This window comes from Sphaeramia orbicularis, unplaced genomic scaffold, assembly GCF_902148855.1.
Source record: "Sphaeramia orbicularis unplaced genomic scaffold, fSphaOr1.1, whole genome shotgun sequence".
NCBI lineage: Eukaryota > Metazoa > Chordata > Actinopteri > Kurtiformes > Apogonidae > Sphaeramia > Sphaeramia orbicularis.
The window spans coordinates 379281-400225 of record NW_021941464.1 but is presented as its reverse complement, the minus strand read 5'-3'; the positions used below and the strand labels follow the sequence as shown (position 1 = coordinate 400225).

At 47.4% G+C, this 20945-nt stretch overlaps 1 protein-coding gene across 1 annotated transcript in view; it reads right to left on the bottom strand.

Annotated features, from left to right (window-relative positions):
* tecta (tectorin alpha) overlaps positions 1 to 20945 on the bottom strand; it is a gene marked incomplete at its 3' end in the record, with an annotated part of 100597 nt that overhangs the window by 50311 nt on the left and 29341 nt on the right. The window contains exons 7-9 of the mRNA XM_030129565.1: positions 14810 to 15380; positions 13663 to 14273; positions 11334 to 11904 (exon numbers count right to left, since the gene is read on the bottom strand). Coding sequence (XP_029985425.1) covers positions 11334 to 11904; positions 13663 to 14273; positions 14810 to 15380 — 1753 coding nt within the window. The remainder of the gene's footprint in view (positions 1 to 11333; positions 11905 to 13662; positions 14274 to 14809; positions 15381 to 20945) is intronic.

Sequence of the window (20945 nt, the reverse complement as noted above, 5' to 3'; positions counted from 1 at the left end):
GCACAGCTGCGTGTACTGACTGAAACGTGAAGCACAGCTGTGTGTACTGACTGAAACGTGAAGCACAGCTGTATGTACTGACTGAAACGCGAAGAACAGCTGCATGTACTGACTGAAACGTGAAGCACAGCTGCGTATACTGACTTAAATGTGAAGAACAGCTGTGTGTACTGACTGAAACATGAAGCACAGCTATATGTACTGACTGAAACGTGAAGCACAGCTTTGTGTACTGACTGAAACGTGAAGCGGTGCTGTATGTACTGACTGAAACGTGAAGCAGAGCTGTGTGTATTGACTGAAACGTGAAGCACAGCTGTGTGTACTGACGGAAACGTGAAGCAAAGCTGTATGTACTGACTGAAACGTGAAGCACAGCTGTATGTACTGACTGAAACGTGAAACACAGCTGTATGTACTGACTGAAACGTGAAGTACAGCTGTATGTACTGACTGAAACATGAAACACAGCTGTATGTACTGACTGAAACGTGAAGCACAGCTGTATGTACTGACTGAAACATGAAGATCAGCTGTGTTTACTGACTGAAACGTGAAGCACAGCTGCGTGTACTGACTGAAACGTGAAGCACAGCTGTGTGTACTGACTGAAACGTGAAGCACAGCTGTATGTACTGACTGAAACGCGAAGCACAGCTGCATGTACTGACTGAAACGTGAAGCACAGCTGCGTATACTGACTTAAATGTGAAGAACAGCTGTGTGTACTGACTGAAACATGAAGCACAGCTGTATGTACTGACTGAAACGTGAAGCACAGCTTTGTGTACTGACTGACACGTGAAGCGGTGCTGTATGTACTGACTGAAACGTGAAGCAGAGCTGTGTGTACTGACTGAAACGTGAAACACAGCTGTATGTACTGACGGAAACGTGAAGCAAAGCTGTATGTACTGACTGAAACGTGAAACACAGCTGTATGTACTGACTGAAACGTGAAGTACAGCTGTATGTACTGACTGAAACATGAAACACAGCTGTATGTACTGACTGAAACGTGAAGCACAGCTGTGTGTACTGACTGAAACATGAAGCACAGCTGTGTGTACTGACTGAAACGTGAAGCGGTGCTGTGTGTACTGACTGAAACGTGAAGCACAGCTGTGTGTACTGAGTGAAACATGAAGCATAGCTGTATATACTGACTGAAACGTGAAGCAAACCTGTGTGTACTGACTGAAACGTGAAGAACAGCTGTGTGTACTCACTGAAACGTGAAGCACAGCTGCGTGTACTGACTGAAACGTGAAGCACAGCTGTATGTACTGACTGAAACGTGAAGCAAAGCTGTGTGTACTGACTGAAACGTGAAGCACAGCTGTGTGTACTGACTGAAACGTGAAGCGGTGCTGTATGTACTGACTGAAACGTGAAGCGGTGCTGCATGTACTGACTGAAACGTGAAGCACAGCTGTGTGTACTGACTGAAACGTGAAGCACAGCTGTGTGTACTGACTGAAATGTGAAGAACAACTGTATGTACTGACTGAAACATGAAGCGATGCTGTATGTACTAACTGAATTGTGAAGCACAGGTTTGTGTAGTGACTGAAACGTGAAGTGGTGCTTTGTGTACTTACTGAAACATGAAGCACAGCTGTGTGTACTGTCTGAAACATGAAGCACAGCTGTGTGTACTGACTGAAACGTGAAGCGGTGCTGTGCATACTGACTGAAACATAAAGCACAGCTGTGTGTACTTTCTGAAACGTGAAGCGGTGTTGTGCGTACTGACTGAAACGTGAAGCACAGGTGTGTGTACTGACTGAAACATGAAGCACAGCTGTGCGTACTGACTAAAACGTAAAGCGGTGCTGTGTGTAGTGACTGAAACGTGAAGCACAGCTTTGTGTACTGACTGAAACGTGAAGCCCAACAATATGTACTGACTGAAAGATGAAGCACAGCTTTATGTACTGACTGAAACGCGAAGTACAGCTGCGTGTACTGACTGAAACGTGAAGCACAGCTTTATGTACTGACTGAAACATGAAGCACAGCTGTATGTACTGACTGAAACATGAAGCACAGCTTTGTGTACTGACTGAAACGTGAAGCACAGCTGTGTGTACTGACTGAAACGTGAAGCACAGCTGTGTGTACTGACTGAAATGTGAAGCACAGCTTTGTGTACTGACTGAAACGTGAAGCATAACAATATGTACTGACTGAAACATGAAGCGATGCTGTATGTACTGACTGAAACATGAAGCACAGCTGTATGTACTGACTGAAACGTGAAGCAATCCTGTGTGTACTGACTGAAACGTGAAGCACTGCTGCGTGTACTAACTGAAACGTGAAGCACAGCTGCGTGTACTAACTGAAACATGAAGCACAGCTGTGTGTACTGACTGAAACGTGAAGCACAGCTGTATGTACTGACTGAAACATGAAGCACAGCTGTATATACTGACTGAAACGTGAAGCACAGCTGTGTGTACTGACTGAAACGTGAAGCATAACAATATGTACTGACTGAAACATGAAGCGATGCTGTATGTACTGACTGAAACATGAAGCACAGCTGTATGTACTGACTGAAACGTGAAGCAATCCTGTGTGTACTGACTGAAACGTGAAGCACTGCTGCGTGTACTAACTGAAACGTGAAGCACAGCTGCGTGTACTAACTGAAACATGAAGCACAGCTGTGTGTACTGACTGAAACGTGAAGCACAGCTGTATGTACTGACTGAAACATGAAGCACAGCTGTATATACTGACTGAAACGTGAAGCACAGCTGTGTGTACTGACTGAAACGTGAAGCACAGCTGTGTGTACTGACTGAAACGTGAAGCGGTGCTGTATGTACTGACTGAAACGTGAAGCGGTGCTGCATGTACTGACTGAAACGTGAAGCACAGCTGTGTGTACTGACTGAAACGTGAAGCACAGCTGTGTGTACTGACTGAAATGTGAAGAACAACTGTATGTACTGACTGAAACATGAAGCGATGCTGTATGTACTAACTGAATTGTGAAGCACAGGTTTGTGTAGTGACTGAAACGTGAAGTGGTGCTTTGTGTACTTACTGAAACATGAAGCACAGCTGTGTGTACTGTCTGAAACATGAAGCACAGCTGTGTGTACTGACTGAAACGTGAAGCGGTGCTGTGCATACTGACTGAAACATAAAGCACAGCTGTGTGTACTTTCTGAAACGTGAAGCGGTGTTGTGCGTACTGACTGAAACGTGAAGCACAGGTGTGTGTACTGACTGAAACATGAAGCACAGCTGTGCGTACTGACTAAAACGTAAAGCGGTGCTGTGTGTAGTGACTGAAACGTGAAGCACAGCTTTGTGTACTGACTGAAACGTGAAGCCCAACAATATGTACTGACTGAAAGATGAAGCACAGCTTTATGTACTGACTGAAACGCGAAGTACAGCTGCGTGTACTGACTGAAACGTGAAGCACAGCTTTATGTACTGACTGAAACATGAAGCACAGCTGTATGTACTGACTGAAACATGAAGCACAGCTTTGTGTACTGACTGAAACGTGAAGCACAGCTGTGTGTACTGACTGAAACGTGAAGCACAGCTGTGTGTACTGACTGAAATGTGAAGCACAGCTTTGTGTACTGACTGAAACGTGAAGCATAACAATATGTACTGACTGAAACATGAAGCGATGCTGTATGTACTGACTGAAACATGAAGCACAGCTGTATGTACTGACTGAAACGTGAAGCAATCCTGTGTGTACTGACTGAAACGTGAAGCACTGCTGCGTGTACTAACTGAAACGTGAAGCACAGCTGCGTGTACTAACTGAAACATGAAGCACAGCTGTGTGTACTGACTGAAACGTGAAGCACAGCTGTATGTACTGACTGAAACATGAAGCACAGCTGTATATACTGACTGAAACGTGAAGCACAGCTGTGTGTACTGACTGAAACGTGAAGCGGTGCTGTGTGTACTGACTGAAACGTGAAGCACAGCTGCGTGTACTGACTGAAACGTGGAGCACAACAATATGTACTGACTGAAACATGAAGCGATGCTGTATGTACTGACTGAAACATGAAGCACAGCTGTATGTAATGACTGAAACGTGAAACAAACCTGTGTGTACTGACTGAAACGTGAAGCACAGCTGTATGTACTGACTGAAACATGAATCACAGCTGCGTGTACTGACTGAAATGTTAAGCACAGCTGTGTGTACTAACTGAAACGTGAAGCACAGCTGTGTGTACTGACTGAAACGTGAAGCACAGCTGTATGTACTGACTGAAACGTGAAGCACAGCTGTGTGTACTTACTGAAACGTGAAGAACAGCTGTATGTACTGACTGAAACGTGAAGCACAGCTGTATGTACTGACTGAAACGTGAAGCAAAGCTGTGTGTACTGACTGAAACGTGAAGCACAGCTGTGTGTACTGACTGAAACGTGAAGCGATGCTGTATGTACTGACTGAAACGTGAAGCGGTGCTGCATGTACTGACTGAAACGTGAAGCACAGCTGTGTGTACTGACTGAAATGTGAAGAACAACTGTATGTACTGACTGAAACATGAAGCGATGCTGTATGTACTAACTGAAACGTGAAGCACAGGTTTGTGTACTTACTGAAACATGAAGAACAGCTGTGTGTACTGTCTGAAACATGAAGCACAGCTGTGTGTACTGACTGAAACGTGAAGCGGTGCTGTGCATACTGACTGAAACGTAAAGCACAGCTGTGTGTACTTTCTGAAACGTGAAGCGGTGTTGTGCGTACTGACTGAAACGTGAAGCACAGGTGTGTGTACTGACTGAAACATGAAGCACAGCTGTGCGTACTGACTAAAACGTAAAGCGGTGCTGTGTGTAGTGACTGAAACGTGAAGCACAGCTTTGTGTACTGACTGAAACGTGAAGCCCAACAATATGTACTGACTGAAAGATGAAGCACAGCTTTATGTACTGACTGAAACGCGAAGTACAGCTGCGTGTACTGACTGAAACGTGAAGCACAGCTGTATGTACTGACTGAAACATGAAGCACAGCTGTATGTACTAACTGAAACATGAAGCCTAGCTTTGTGTACTGACTGAAACGTGAAGCACAGCTGTGTGTACTGACTGAAACGTGAAGCACAGCTGTGTGTACTGACTGAAATGTGAAGCACAGCTTTGTGTACTGACTGAAACGTGAAGCATAACAATATGTACTGACTGAAACATGAAGCGATGCTGTATATTCTGACTGAAACGTGAAGCACAGCTGTATGTACTGACTGAAACGTGAAGCACAGCTGTGTGTACTGACTGAAACGTGAAGAACAGCTGTATGTACTGACTGAAACGTGAAGCACAGCTGTATGTACTGACTGAAACGTGAAACACAGCTGTATGTACTGACGGAAACGTGAAGCAAAGCTGTATGTACTGACTGAAACGTGAAACACAGCTGTATGTACTGACTGAAACGTGAAGTACAGCTGTATGTACTGACTGAAACATGAAACACAGCTGTATGTACTGACTGAAACGTGAAGCACAGCTGTGTGTACTGACTGAAACATGAAGCACAGCTGTGTGTACTGACTGAAACGTGAAGCGGTGCTGTGTGTACTGACTGAAACGTGAAGCACAGCTGTGTGTACTGAATGAAACATGAAGCATAGCTGTATATACTGGCTGAAACGTGAAGCAAACCTGTGTGTACTGACTGAAACGTGAAGAACAGCTGTGTGTACTCACTGAAACGTGAAGCACAGCTGCGTGTACTGACTGAAACGTGAAGCAAAGCTGTGTGTACTGACTGAAACGTGAAGCACAGCTGTGTGTACTGACTGAAACGTGAAGCGGTGCTGTATGTACTGACTGAAACGTGAAGCGGTGCTGCATGTACTGACTGAAACGTGAAGCACAGCTGTGTGTACTGACTGAAACGTGAAGCACAGCTGTGTGTACTGACTGAAATGTGAAGAACAACTGTATGTACTGACTGAAACATGAAGCGATGCTGTATGTACTAACTGAATTGTGAAGCACAGGTTTGTGTAGTGACTGAAACGTGAAGTGGTGCTTTGTGTACTTACTGAAACATGAAGCACAGCTGTGTGTACTGTCTGAAACATGAAGCACAGCTGTGTGTACTGACTGAAACGTGAAGCGGTGCTGTGCATACTGACTGAAACATAAAGCACAGCTGTGTGTACTTTCTGAAACGTGAAGCGGTGTTGTGCGTACTGACTGAAACGTGAAGCACAGGTGTGTGTACTGACTGAAACATGAAGCACAGCTGTGCGTACTGACTAAAACGTAAAGCGGTGCTGTGTGTAGTGACTGAAACGTGAAGCACAGCTTTGTGTACTGACTGAAACGTGAAGCCCAACAATATGTACTGACTGAAAGATGAAGCACAGCTTTATGTACTGACTGAAACGCGAAGTACAGCTGCGTGTACTGACTGAAACGTGAAGCACAGCTTTATGTACTGACTGAAACATGAAGCACAGCTGTATGTACTGACTGAAACATGAAGCACAGCTTTGTGTACTGACTGAAACGTGAAGCACAGCTGTGTGTACTGACTGAAACGTGAAGCACAGCTGTGTGTACTGACTGAAATGTGAAGCACAGCTTTGTGTACTGACTGAAACGTGAAGCATAACAATATGTACTGACTGAAACATGAAGCGATGCTGTATGTACTGACTGAAACATGAAGCACAGCTGTATGTACTGACTGAAACGTGAAGCAATCCTGTGTGTACTGACTGAAACGTGAAGCACTGCTGCGTGTACTAACTGAAACGTGAAGCACAGCTGCGTGTACTAACTGAAACATGAAGCACAGCTGTGTGTACTGACTGAAACGTGAAGCACAGCTGTATGTACTGACTGAAACATGAAGCACAGCTGTATATACTGACTGAAACGTGAAGCACAGCTGTGTGTACTGACTGAAACGTGAAGCGGTGCTGTGTGTACTGACTGAAACGTGAAGCACAGCTGCGTGTACTGACTGAAACGTGGAGCACAACAATATGTACTGACTGAAACATGAAGCGATGCTGTATGTACTGACTGAAACATGAAGCACAGCTGTATGTAATGACTGAAACGTGAAACAAACCTGTGTGTACTGACTGAAACGTGAAGCACAGCTGTATGTACTGACTGAAACATGAATCACAGCTGCGTGTACTGACTGAAATGTTAAGCACAGCTGTGTGTACTGACTGAAACGTGAAGCACAGCTGTGTGTACTGACTGAAACGTGAAGCACAGCTGTATGTACTGACTGAAACATGAAGCACAGCTGTGTGTACTGACTGAAACGTAAAGAACAGCTGTATGTACTGACTGAAACGTGAAGCACAGCTGTATGTACTGACTGAAACGTGAAGCAAAGCTGTGTGTACTGACTGAAACGTGAAGCACAGCTGTGTGTACTGACTGAAACGTGAAGCGATGCTGTATGTACTGACTGAAACGTGAAGCGGTGCTGCATGTACTGACTGAAACGTGAAGCACAGCTGTGTGTACTGACTGAAATGTGAAGAACAACTGTATGTACTGACTGAAACATGAAGCGATGCTGTATGTACTAACTGAAACGTGAAGCACAGGTTTGTGTACTTACTGAAACATGAAGCACAGCTGTGTGTACTGTCTGAAACATGAAGCACAGCTGTGTGTACTGACTGAAACGTGAAGCGGTGCTGTGCATACTGACTGAAACGTAAAGCACAGCTGTGTGTACTTTCTGAAACGTGAAGCGGTGTTGTGCGTACTGACTGAAACGTGAAGCACAGGTGTGTGTACTGACTGAAACATGAAGCACAGCTGTGCGTACTGACTAAAACGTAAAGCGGTGCTGTGTGTAGTGACTGAAACGTGAAGCACAGCTTTGTGTACTGACTGAAACGTGAAGCCCAACAATATGTACTGACTGAAAGATGAAGCACAGCTTTATGTACTGACTGAAACGCGAAGTACAGCTGCGTGTACTGACTGAAACGTGAAGCACAGCTGTATGTACTGACTGAAACATGAAGCACAGCTGTATGTACTAACTGAAACATGAAGCCTAGCTTTGTGTACTGACTGAAACGTGAAGCACAGCTGTGTGTACTGACTGAAACGTGAAGCATAGCTGTGTGTACAGACTGAAATGTGAAGCACAGCTTTGTGTACTGACTGAAACGTGAAGCATAACAATATGTACTGACTGAAACATGAAGCGATGCTGTATATTCTGACTGAAACATGAAGCACAGCTGTATGTACTGACTGAAACGTGAAGCAATCCTGTGTGTACTGACTGAAACGTGAAGCACTGCTGCGTGTACTAACTGAAACGTGAAGCACAGCTGCGTGTACTAACTGAAACATGAAGCACAGCTGTGTGTACTGACTGAAACGTGAAGCACAGCTGTATGTACTGACTGAAACATGAAGCACAGCTGTATATACTGACTGAAACGTGAAGCACAGCTGTGTGTACTGACTGAAACGTGAAGCGGTGCTGTGTGTACTGACTGAAACGTGAAGCACAGCTGCGTGTACTGACTGAAACGTGAAGCACAGCTGTGTGTACTGACTTAAACATGAAGCACAGCTGTGTGTACTGACTGAAACGTGAAGCACAGCTTTTTGTACTGACTGAAACATGAAGCACAGCTGTGTGTACTGACTGAGACATTAAGCACAGCTGTGTGTACTGACTGAAACGTGAAGCACAGCTGTGTGTACTGACTGAAACATGAAGCACAGCTGTGTGTACTGACTGAAACGTGAAGCATTGCTGTGCGTGCTGACTGACATGTGAAGCACAGCTGTGCGTACTGACTGAAACGTGAAGCACAGCTGTGTGTACTGACTGAAACGTGAAGCACAGCTGTGTGTACTGACTGAAACATGAAGCACAGCTGTGTGTACTGACTGAAACGTGAAGCATTGCTGTGCGTGCTGACTGACATGTGAAGCACAGCTGTGCGTACTGACTGAAACGTGAAGTACAGCTGTGTGTACTGACTGAAACGTGAAGCACAGCTTTGTGTACTGACTGAAACGTGAATCACAACTGCATGTACTGACTGAAACGTGTAGCGGTGCTGTGTGTACTGACTGAAACGTGAAGCAAAGCTGTGTGTACTGACTTAAACATGAAGCACAGCTGTGTGTACTGACTGAAACATGAAGCACAGCTGTGTGTACTGACTGAGACATTAAGCACAGCTGTATATACTGACTGAAACGTGAAGCACAGCTGTGTGTACTGACTGAAACATGAAGCACAGCTGTGTGTACTCACTGAAACATGAAGCGGTGCTGTGTGTACTGACTGAAACGTGAAGCACAGCTGTGTGTACTGACTGAAACATGAAGCACAGCTTTGTGTACTGACTGAAACGTGAATCACAACTGTATGTACTGACTGAAACGTGTAGCGGTGCTGTGTGTACTGACTGAAACATGAAGCACAGCTGTGTGTACTGACTTAAACATGAAGCACAGCTGTGTGTACTGACTGAAACGTGAAGCACAGCTTTTTGTACTGACTGAAACGTGAAGCACAGCTTTTTGTACTGACTGAGACATTAAGCACAGCTGTATGTACTAACTGAAACGTGAACCACAGCTGTGTGTACTGACTGAAACATGAAGCACAGCTGTGTGTACTGACTGAGACATTAAGCACAGCTGTGTGTACTGACTGAAACGTGAAGCATTGCTGTGCGTGCTGACTGACATGTGAAGCACAGCTGTGCGTACTGACTGAAACGTGAAGCACAGCTTTGTGTACTGACTGAAACGTGAAGCACAACTGTATGTACTGACTGAAACATGAAGGGATGCTGTATGTACTGACTGAAACATGAAGCACAGGTGTATGTACTGACTGAAACGTGAAGCAAACCTGTGTGTACTGACTGAAACGTGAAGCACAGCTGTATGTACTGACTGAAACGCGAAGCACAGTTGCGTGTACTTACTGAAACGTGAAGCACAGCTGCGTATACTGACTGAAACGTGAAGCACAGCTGTATGTACTGACTGAAACATGAAGCACAGCTGTGTGTACTGACTGAAACATGAAGCACAGCTGTGTGTACTGACTGAGACATTAAGCACAGCTGTATGTACTAACTGAAACGTGAAGCACAGCTGTGTGTACTGACTGAGACATTAAGCACAGCTGTGTGTACTGACTGAAACGTGAAGCACAGCTGTGTGTACTGACTGAAACATGAAGCACAGCTGTGTGTACTGACTGAAACGTGAAGCATTGCTGTGCGTGCTGACTGACATGTGAAGCACAGCTGTGCGTACTGACTGAAACGTGAAGCACAGCTTTGTGTACTGACTGAAACGTGAAGCACAACTGTATGTACTGACTGAAACATGAAGCGATGCTGTATGTACTGACTGAAACATGAAGCACAGGTGTATGTACTGACTGAAACGTGAAGTAAACCTGTGTGTACTGACTGAAACGCGAAGCACAGCAGCGTGTACTGACTGAAACGTGAAGCACAGCTGCGTGTACTGACTGAAACGTGAAGCACAGCTGTGTGTACTGACTGAAACGTGAAGCACAGCTGTATGTACTGACTGAAACATGAAGCGGTGCTGTGCATATTGACTGAAACGTGAAGCACAGCTGTATGTACTGACTGAAATGTGAAGCACAACTGTGCACTGACTGAAACATGAAGCACAGCTGTGTGTACTAACTGAAACGTGAAGCACAGCTGTGTGTACTGACTGAAACGTAAAGCACAGCTGTGTGTACCGTCTGAAACGTGAAGCGGTGCTGTGCATACTGACTGAAACGTGAAGCGGTGCCTTGCGTACTGACTGAAACATGAAGCACAGCTGTGTGTAGTGACTGAAACGTGAAGCGGTGCTGTGCGTACTGACTTAAACATGAAGCACAGCTGTGTGTACTGTCTGAAACGTGAAGCGGTGCTCTGCGTACTGACTGAAACGTGAAGCACAGCTGTGTGTAGTGACTGAAACATGAAGCACAGCTGTGTGTACTGACTGAAACGTGAAGCACAGCTGTGTGTACTGTCTGAAACGTGAAGCGGTGCTGTATGTACTGACTGAAACATGAAGCACAGCTGTGTGTACTGTCTGAAACATGAAGCACAGCTGTATGTACTGACTGAAACGTGAAGCGGTCCTGTATGTACTGACTGAAACGTGAAGCGGTGCTATGCATACTGACTGAAACATGAAGCACAGTTGTATGTACTGACTGAAATGTGAAGCACAGCTGTGTGTACTGACTGAAACGTGAAGCGGTGCTGTGCGTACTGACTGAAACGTGAAGCGGTGCTGTGCGTACTTACGGCAGTTGGTGGCGCTCCTCCAGGCGCTCAGGCCCACGTGTGCGTCCTGACAGGCGGTGGCGTACGCCTGCAGTGACGAACACATGACGGAGCGGTTCCCCTCCCGTACGCACATGTTGTACAGGCAGCTGCGGAAGAACGGCGACGGGTTGACCACCGTGTGACACGCCAGGAAAGAGCTGTTCCCGGGGTCATTGATGTTCCCGCACATCCAGGAGCTCTGGTACAGCCGCAGGTCCGTGCACGTCTGGTACAGGTCTTCGCAGTCGCCGTTGCAGGACAGGTCGTCAGCGATGGCCCTCCAGCCCTCCGTGAACTGTTCGGAGGACTCGGCCAGGCGTCCGTTGGGCAGACGGAGGTCGTCGGTGGCGTTCCCGTTGAACAGCCCGCACAGACCGCAGGTGACGTTGTAGTAGATGGTGGACAGGGAGATGTTGAGCAGGCCCTGGCGCGTGTAGTGGACGCGCAGCAGACCGCGGGCTTCCACCACCGTGGCGTTGCCCGGCGCTCGGTAGATCATCATGGTCTCCGACGGCGAGACGTACGGGAGCGCCACCGCTTCACCGTTAACCTGAAGCACGAAACAGGTTAGAATCAAACATATCATCTGGAAACCAAGACTTAGAACAGCCACGGTGGGAGGTCAGGTACGGAACAAGGGTCCAATAGTTTTGGATTTTTTATTCTAGTTTACTTTGATTTAGTTTGGACTTTTTTTTCTCTAATTCAGTTTTTATTTGTTTTTAGAGCAGGTTTGATAGTTTTTATTAGTTTTTGTTATTTTCTAAATGCTCATACAGTTTATTGCTGCGTTTCCACTACATGGTACCGGCTCAACTCCACTCGACTCCACTCGGCCCTTTTGCATTTCCATTACATAAAAGGACCTGGAATCTGGTACCTGGTCCTAGTTTTTTGAATCTGGTACCTGGTCCTAGTTTTATTGAATCTGGTACCTGGTCCTAGTTTTTTGGTACCTGGTACTAGTTTTTGGGACTCTGGTACCTGGTACTAGTTTTTTGGTCTCACCTCTGTTGAGGTTCCAGGACTGGGGACCAGATCCTAAAGGTGACACTGTGTAAACACTGCAGAGCTCTGATTGGTCAGAGTGGTGTGTGTGCCCCGCCCTTTTCCAGTAAATCTGTCAGTAGGTGAATCCACATGATGACAGTCTGTAAAACTACACCATGGTTTGTCCAGGAGGTTCAGACGCAAACATTCAGCAGGAGTTTGACCAGACAACAGGCAACCAGTGAGTTTATCAGCAACTGTGAGCAGAGCACACAGAAGGAACGCACCGCATCGCTATGACGACCAGGGACTGGAAAGTGAGTAGTAGGGCTGGGTAAAAAAAGCGATTTAATCGATTTTGGATCGATTTCTTTTTCATTTTTCATAATCGATTAATGGTGAATGAGATCGATTTTTCAGAGCAGGACCGCGAGTAAATGACCCAGAAACCGCCGACACTGAGGATCAGCCGGCTCAATCTCGCGAGCCCCTCGCTTGTCTTGGTCGTGCTCGCGACGGTTCTGGCACGGGAGGAACACATAGGAAGGGTGGGGACAACCCCTCAGTGGGAGGAAGGGTGGGGACAACCCCTCAGTGGGAGGAAGGGTGGGGACAACCCCTCAGTGGGAGGAAGGGTGGGGACAACCCCTCAGTGGGGGTCCTCCCGGGCTCAAACTGGAACCGGCAGTGTGGAGATACTGGCCGGTGGAGGCGGGTCGCAGAAGCCAGTCGTTCTAGAACTATTAACTTGGATCGCCTGTGGCTGAGGGCGGAGTGACAGGAATAGTAAAGCAGAAATCACGAAGCTCCGCCCACCCTCCCCCTCCAGTGACTTTGTTGTACTAACATGGACATGTTTGTGTCCTGTTCATTATTTCAGAGCAGATTCATCTGTTTACTGATGAAATGTCAGATTTATTTCCTTTCTAATATCAATATAGATTCTGTGTTGCATGGCTGCAGTACTCAAATAATCAAGTTACAACTCAGAATTGTACTTTGGTATCACTGAATGAATCTGAATCAATCAATTAATACTGAATCGAATCAAATCGCAATTAATCAATTCAGAACCTTATGAATGGAAATCAAATCGCCTAAGGAAACTGGCCGTGATACCCAGGCCTGGTGGGTAGTATCCTGTAATGAAACGGTCTGGAACAGGACCTGGTACCCGAGTCGAGTCAAGTTGGGTCCATGTGGTGGAAACGCAGCATAAGATCTGGATCAAAGGTCATGTGACTTCCATAAACCTTGTCGTCTTCGGTTTCCGGGTACTGGGATGAAAACGTGTGTGAAGTGCAGATAAACTCCTCACCTTGGCTGAATCAAAGTCGGCCCCTCCCACTTGTGCTTCGATGTTTGCCACGGTCACCACCACCGGTCTTTTCCAGGCGGGGCCTTTGTTCATCAGCTGTCGGCCCATCTTCACCTCCAGCACCGAGCCGTTCACCGGCACCGCACCGCACATCTTCACCAGGTAGAAGGAACTGTCCAGCGGGAACTGGAGGAAGGTTCCGTCGAAGGAGGAGGTCATGGCGTTCTGGGTGAAGGAACACAGCCCCTCCCTGCGGGGGTAGCATCCTAATAAGCCCACCTCCGCCACGCACACTTCACCCTCTTTACAGGACGAGTTGAAGCAGGTGATTTCTCCGGCGAGGCCGCAGGTGCAGCGGAGGGTGCACTCCCCTTCTTCTCCGCCGGGTCCCGCCCAGAAGGTGGCGTTGCGGGGGTAGTACAGGCCGTTGAGCTCGCAGCCGCAGTCTTCCTGGTGCACGCAGCGGCTGCCGCTCAGGACGAAGCCGGGGTCGCACTGGCAGCCTTCTGTGCACGGGTGGGTGCAGTAGAGCGGAGAGGTGAGGTCTGAGCAGGAGGCGGGGCATGCCGTGGTGCAGATCTGGTATTGGCTGAACTCTGGACACGTTAATGCTGACAACCAACAAAAAAACAAACAAACAAACAAAAGGAAGACACATGAAACAGAAGAACAGCACTGAAAGTTCAGCCGTACAGACCCAGGGCTACTTTAGTGGCAGTTCCCAAATAAAGATTTCTCTCTATTCAATCTTTCTTAACCTCCTGACAACCAGTAAGTCAACATTTTCACCATTTTACATTAAATCATTGCCTTCATTGGAAACAGCATGATGCAACAGTTTTTTTCAGATACATTTTGTTTGTTTTTAATATAATGTTCTTTTCAGTGGACAATATCATTATCATTGTTGTCATTATTTTCAGGTTATTATATTATTTTGAATTTGATGCCCTAACTTGCACTGTGTGAATTCATCCCATGGACTGGATTGGAACCTTTGGGGGACCGGTTTTGGAACCTTTGGTGGGCTGGTTTTGAAACCTTTGGGGGACCCGGTTTTGGCCCCCGAGCCACATGTTTGACACCTGTGCCCTAAAAGGTTAAAAGTAGGTATCCAAATGTAAGGACGCCTTAAAGGGACTCTCACCACAGAAGTTGCGGGACCTCCAGGACCGGATGGTGACCCCCAGTGCCTGACAGGCCAGAGCGTAGGCCTGGATGGCCTGGCACAGCGTGGTGATGTTGTCCCTGTTGCTGCACATGTCATAAACGCAGCTGTACACGAACGCCGTGGGGTCGACCACGGCGCGGCAGTCCCTGAACGGACCGTCGGTTTTGTTGATGAGTCCGCAGTAGTCTGGCCGAAAGTAAAAGGCTTCTGTAGCGGGATCGCACACGCTGCAGTTGTGAGCGCAGCCGTCCGTGCACCTCCAGTCGGTGTCCTCGGCCCGCCAGCCCCCCCCCAGCTCCACCACGCTCTCCGCCAGAGAACCGTCCGGCAGCACCGGGTCGTCGGCCGGGTCATCGTTATAGTTCCCGCAAAGACCGCAAGTGTTATTGAAGTAGGAGCTGGGCAGCGAGATGGAGGCGTAGTGCTGTCCGTCATAGGTCACCAAGAGTCCGAAGTCTGTTTCCAAGGCAACGGCCACCCCAGACTGGTAGGCTTTGATGGCACCGAGCTTCAGTTGGACCGGCAACGTCTTCATCAAACCGTCCACCTGAAGAGAGAGAGACAGAGATGAAAGGAAGTCCGGTTAAGGACGGAAAGATTCACACTGGAAGATATACATGTTACACAGGAAGTCTGTAAAGAGTAGAATGGACTCCAACTGGAGAAAATGGGACTCTGCTCAGATTACACTTGGTCCCTCTGTAAAAAGAGTAAAAGTTACTCTTTGAGTAGAGCTCTCCAAACCCAATTTAGAGTCAAATTTACTTAATATAAGTCAAATTTACTCTTTCTGAGGAAAATACTTTTGACTCTGGAAAAAATGCTCAGTAATTTTTCCTGTGTACTTTAGAAACTGGCTTTCACATGTATCTGTGAACAGTTCATACGACTATATTCCAACAGAGGGTCTGCACGTGACGTCAGCGCTAGCAGAAGTCACTGTGGCTCCGCCCACTGAGTGTCAGACAGAGGCAGATGAGTGACAGCGTTGGCTTCAGTCCTGTCTAAACTGAAGAACAATATTGAATCCAAAATGGGGCAGAGCTGTTGTGAGACTGATTGTATTTTCAGGTTCTTAAAGCAGTGGGAGCTATCGTTTACAGACACCCAAAGACAAAGAAAAGAGAAGGAGATGGATCCACAAACCCAGGAAACCAAACCTAGATCTGTGGATCCTGTTTGGTGTCAGCTAACATTCACTGATGCTGTATTTTTGGCTCCAATCAGACCTGAAATGACCTGTTTTGGCTAACGGTCCTTCTTAGTGCAGCTCTTGGTTTCATGATCAGATCTTTCCTGGTTTTTGTCTTCAGTTTGTGATTGTGAACCTTGTGCTCCTACATGATTAGTAAACGAACTGAAACTGAGGACAACCTAGTTTTACAAATACGGGGAACTGGAGAATAATAATACCCTTCCTTCCTGTCCTCTGTCCAGAGCAGATGTGTTTCTGAGCTGTCCTTGCCTTCCTCTTTTTTTTTCTCCTGCTTTTGCCTCTGCGTCTCCTCTGTTTTGTCTTTGGATCTCCTGCTTGCTGTATTCCCGAACAACTAAATTATGGAATGGATCAACTGGACACTCAGCGCAATTGACAAGATTTTTTCACCCAGGAACAACGGCGTCAGGAGGAGCCCGCCTGCCCTGACAGAACTTCTGCAGTATGCGATCGACGCTTGGAACAAGTGGAGGTAGTGTGGCTGTGGGTTCTGTGGGTTCTGTGGGTGGAGGACACTGAGGATATTTACCTGTTTGGATTTTGGAGAACAGGACTCCTTCTAATTGGTCTGGGGGTTGTCCTGGTTTATGTCAGAGTTGGACAGACAGCAGCACACAGACCCCGCTGCTGTCCATGGAAATTAAGGAGCACTTTGGAGCGGTGAGTTACAACGTGAAGGTTTTACAGCAGATGGAGGTGCAGTCGGAGGAGTGCATGAGCTGTGGACTCACACAAAAGTCGGATTCCATCTGGACAGACCGTGGATGAGCTCCGGCAAATAGTGAGACTGAGGGTAAAAGACGAACTGTGCAGGATCTACCTGCTCTGAAGTGAGGAGTAACGCTGAGGCCCAGTCAGAACAAAAATTAAGTTCTAACTAAATTAAGCAGAAATAAAATCATTTTTTCCCCATTTAATTCTGTTTCTCCTGGAGCCGCTAAAGCAGTTGGAGCCACTCTGGTCTAATCAGGTCCACTCTGGTCTAATCTGGTCCACTCTGGTCTAATCTGGTCCAGTCTGGTCTAATCTGGTCCTTTGCAGTCCACACATCCTTCCAGGGCCCAGACTCAGGACTGAATGAACTGATAAAGGACAGAAGTGTGAGTCTCTTATTTTTCAGACACAAACAGACTTTCAAGGACTCACCACACACAAGCATTTAACCCCCCCCCCCATCTCCATCTGCCTCACAACATTCTTCTTCTCTTCCTGTCCCCCTCCCACAACCAAATCCACTAAAAAAGTTCCACCACGTGACCACGTGTACTGTGTTTAGAATGTCTTATGTCTTATGTATGTGATGGATGTGTTTGCATTATCTCCACTGGAATTCTTTTGAAGGATTTGTGTTGAGCGCATGCACACGCAGCGACCGGCAGTGAGTGAAAGCTGCAAAACAAATCTACCCACGGGTACAAATAAAGTCACCTTGAACCTTAAAGCTACGATGGAGTATTAGGACCACAGAAGAAAAGAAAAACACTGGTCACTACCAGAATAAAGTCATAAAATATGGAGATAAAACCTGTAATTTAATGAGAATAAAGTCAAATACAAAAAGAATCACAATGTTCTGAGAATAAAGTCGTAGTTATAAAAAAACTCATAATTTAACAAAAATGTTATTGGTTTATGAGATTAAAGTCGTCATATTCTGACAATAAAGCCATAATATGATCAGAATAATATGTTAATTTAAACCAGGTGGTGTAAATCTGCTAATTTCCCAGAATGCAGTGGTGCCCTGCTGGTCCACAGCAGTAGTATCTGTGTTGGATAAAGGACTGGATCTGAACTAGACTCAGTAAATCTGCTCAGTCCAAGTAGATCATGCATAGATTCACTGGGGTCAGTCCACGGTCTACTGGAAATGACCTTTGGATCAGCTGGTTCTGGACCCTAGTTTTGGAGCCTTTGGATCAGCTGGTTCTGGGCCCTAGTTTTAGACCCTTTGGATCAGCTGGTTCTGGTCCTAGTTTTAGACCCTTTGGATCAGCTGGTTCTGGGCCCTAGTTTTGGAGCCTTTGGATCAGCTGGTTCTGGGCCCTAGTTTTAGACCCTTTGGATCACCTGGTTCTGGGCCCTAGTTTTAGACCCTTTGGATCAGCTGGTTCTGGGCCCAAGTTTTAGACCCTTTGGATCAGCTGGTTCTGGACCCTAGTTTTGGAGCCTTTGGATCAGCTGGTTCTGGGCCCTAGTTTTAGACCCTTTGGATCAGCTGGTTCTGGGCCCTAGTTTTGAAGCCTTTGGATCAGCTGGTTCTGGGCCCTAGTTTTGAAGCCTTTGGATCAGCTGGTTCTGGGCCCTAGTTTTAGACCCTTTGGATCAGCTGGTTCTGGACCCTAGTTTTGGAGCCTTTGGATCAGCTGGTTCTGGGCCCTAGTTTTAGACCCTTTGGATCAGCTGGTTCTGGGCCCTAGTTTTGGAGCCTTTGGATCAGCTGGTTCTGGACCCTAGTTTTGGAGCCTTTGGATCAGCTGGTTCTGGGCCCTAGTTTTGAAGCCTTTGGATCAGCTGGTTCTGGGCCCTAGTTTTGGACCCTTTGGATCAGCTGGTTCTGGACCCTAGTTTTGGAGCCTTTGGATCAGCTGGTTCTGGACCCTAGTTTTGGAGCCTTTGGATCAGCTGGTTCTGGGCCCTAGTTTTGGAGCCTTTGGATCAGCTGGTTCTGGGCCCTAGTTTTGGAGCCTTTGGATCAGCTGGTTCTGGGCCCTAGTTTTGGAGCCTTTGGATCAGCTGGTTCTGGACCCTAGTTTTGGAGCCTTTGGATCAGCTGGTTCTGGGCCCTAGTTTTGGACCCTTTGGATCAGCTGGTTCTGGGCCCTAGTTTTGGAGCCTTTGGATCAGCTGGTTCTGGGCCCTAGTTTTAGACCCTTTGGATCAGCTGGTTCTGGGCCCTAGTTTTGAAGCCTTTGGATCAGCTGGTTCTGGGCCCTAGTTTTGGAGCCTTTGGATCAGCTGGTTCTGGGCCCTAGTTTTAGACCCTTTGGATCACCTGGTTCTGGGCCCTAGTTTTAGACCCTTTGGATCAGCTGGTTCTGGGCCCTAGTTTTGAAGCCTTTGGATCAGCTGGTTCTGGGCCCTAGTTTTGGAGCCTTTGGATCAGCTGGTTCTGGGCCCTAGTTTTAGACCCTTTGGATCAGCTGGTTCTGGACCCTAGTTTTGGAGCCTTTGGATCAGCTGGTTCTGGGCCCTAGTTTTAGACCCTTTGGATCAGCTGGTTCTGGGCCCTAGTTTTGAAGCCTTTGGATCAGCTGGTTCTGGGCCCTAGTTTTGGAGCCTTTGGATCAGCTGGTTCTGGGCCCTAGTTTTAGACCCTTTGGATCAGCTGGTTCTGGACCCTAGTTTTGGAGCCTTTGGATCAGCTGGTTCTGGGCCCTAGTTTTAGACCCTTTGGATCAGCTGGTTCTGGGTCCTAGTTTTGGAGCCTTTGGATCAGCTGGTTCTGGACCCTAGTTTTGGAGCCTTTGGATCAGCTGGTTCTGGGCCCTAGTTTTGAAGCCTTTGGATCAGCTGGTTCTGGGCCCTAGTTTTGGACCCTTTGGATCAGCTGGTTCTGGACCCTAGTTTTGGAGCCTTTGGATCAGCTGGTTCTGGACCCTAGTTTTGGAGCCTTTGGATCAGCTGGTTCTGGGCCCTAGTTTTGGACCCTTTGGATCAGCTGGTTCTGGGCCCTAGTTTTGGACCCTTTGGATCAGCTGGTTCTGGACCCTAGTTTTGGACCCTTTGGATCAGCTGGTTCTGGTCCTAGTTTTAGACCCTTTGGATCAGCTGGTTCTGGGCCCTAGTTTTGGAGCCTTTGGATCAGCTGGTTCTGGGCCCTAGTTTTGGACCCTTTGGATCAGCTGGTTCTGGACCCTAGTTTTGGAGCCTTTGGATCAGCTGGTTCTGGGCCCTAGTTTTGGAGCCTTTGGATCAGCTGGTTCTGGGCCCTAGTTTTGGACCCTTTGGATCAGCTGGTTCTGGACCCTAGTTTTGGACCCTTTGGATCAGCTGGTTCTGGTCCTAGTTTTAGACCCTTTGGATCAGCTGGTTCTGGGCCCTAGTTTTGGAGCCTTTGGATCAGCTGGTTCTGGGCCCTAGTTTTGGAGCCTTTGGATCAGCTGGTTCTGGACCCTAGTTTTGGAGCCTTTGGATCAGCTGGTTCTGGTCCTAGTTTTGGAGCCTTTGGATCAGCTGGTTCTGGGCCCTAGTTTTAGACCCTTTGGATCAGCTGGTTCTGGGCCCTAGTTTTAGACCCTTTGGATCAGCTGGTTCTGGGCCCTAGTTTTGGAGCCTTTGGATCAGCTGGTTCTGGACCCTAGTTTTGGAGCCTTTGGATCAGCTGGTTCTGGACCCTAGTTTTGGACCCTTTGGATCAGCTGGTTCTGGACCCTAGTTTTGGAGCCTTTGGATCAGCTGGTTCTGGACCCTAGTTTTGGAGCCTTTGGATCAGCTGGTTCTGGGCCCTAGTTTTGGAGCCTTTGGATCAGCTGGTTCTGGGCCCTAGTTTTGGAGCCTTTGGATCAGCTGGTTCTGGACCCTAGTTTTGGAGCCTTTGGATCAGCTGGTTCTGGGCCCTAGTTTTGGAGCCTTTGGATCAGCTGGTTCTGGGCCCTAGTTTTAGACCCTTTGGATCAGCTGGTTCTGGGCCCTAGTTTTGGACCCTTTGGATCAGCTGGTTCTGGGCCCTGGTTTTGGACCCTTTGGATCAGCTGGTTCTGGGCCCTAGTTTTGGAGCCTTTGGATCAGCTGGTTCTGGGCCCTAGTTTTGGAGCCTTTGGATCAGCTGGTTCTGGACCCTAGTTTTGGAGCCTTTGGATCAGCTGGTTCTGGGCCCTAGTTTTGGAGCCTTTGGATCAGCTGGTTCTGGGCCCTAGTTTTAGACCCTTTGGATCAGCTGGTTCTGGGCCCTAG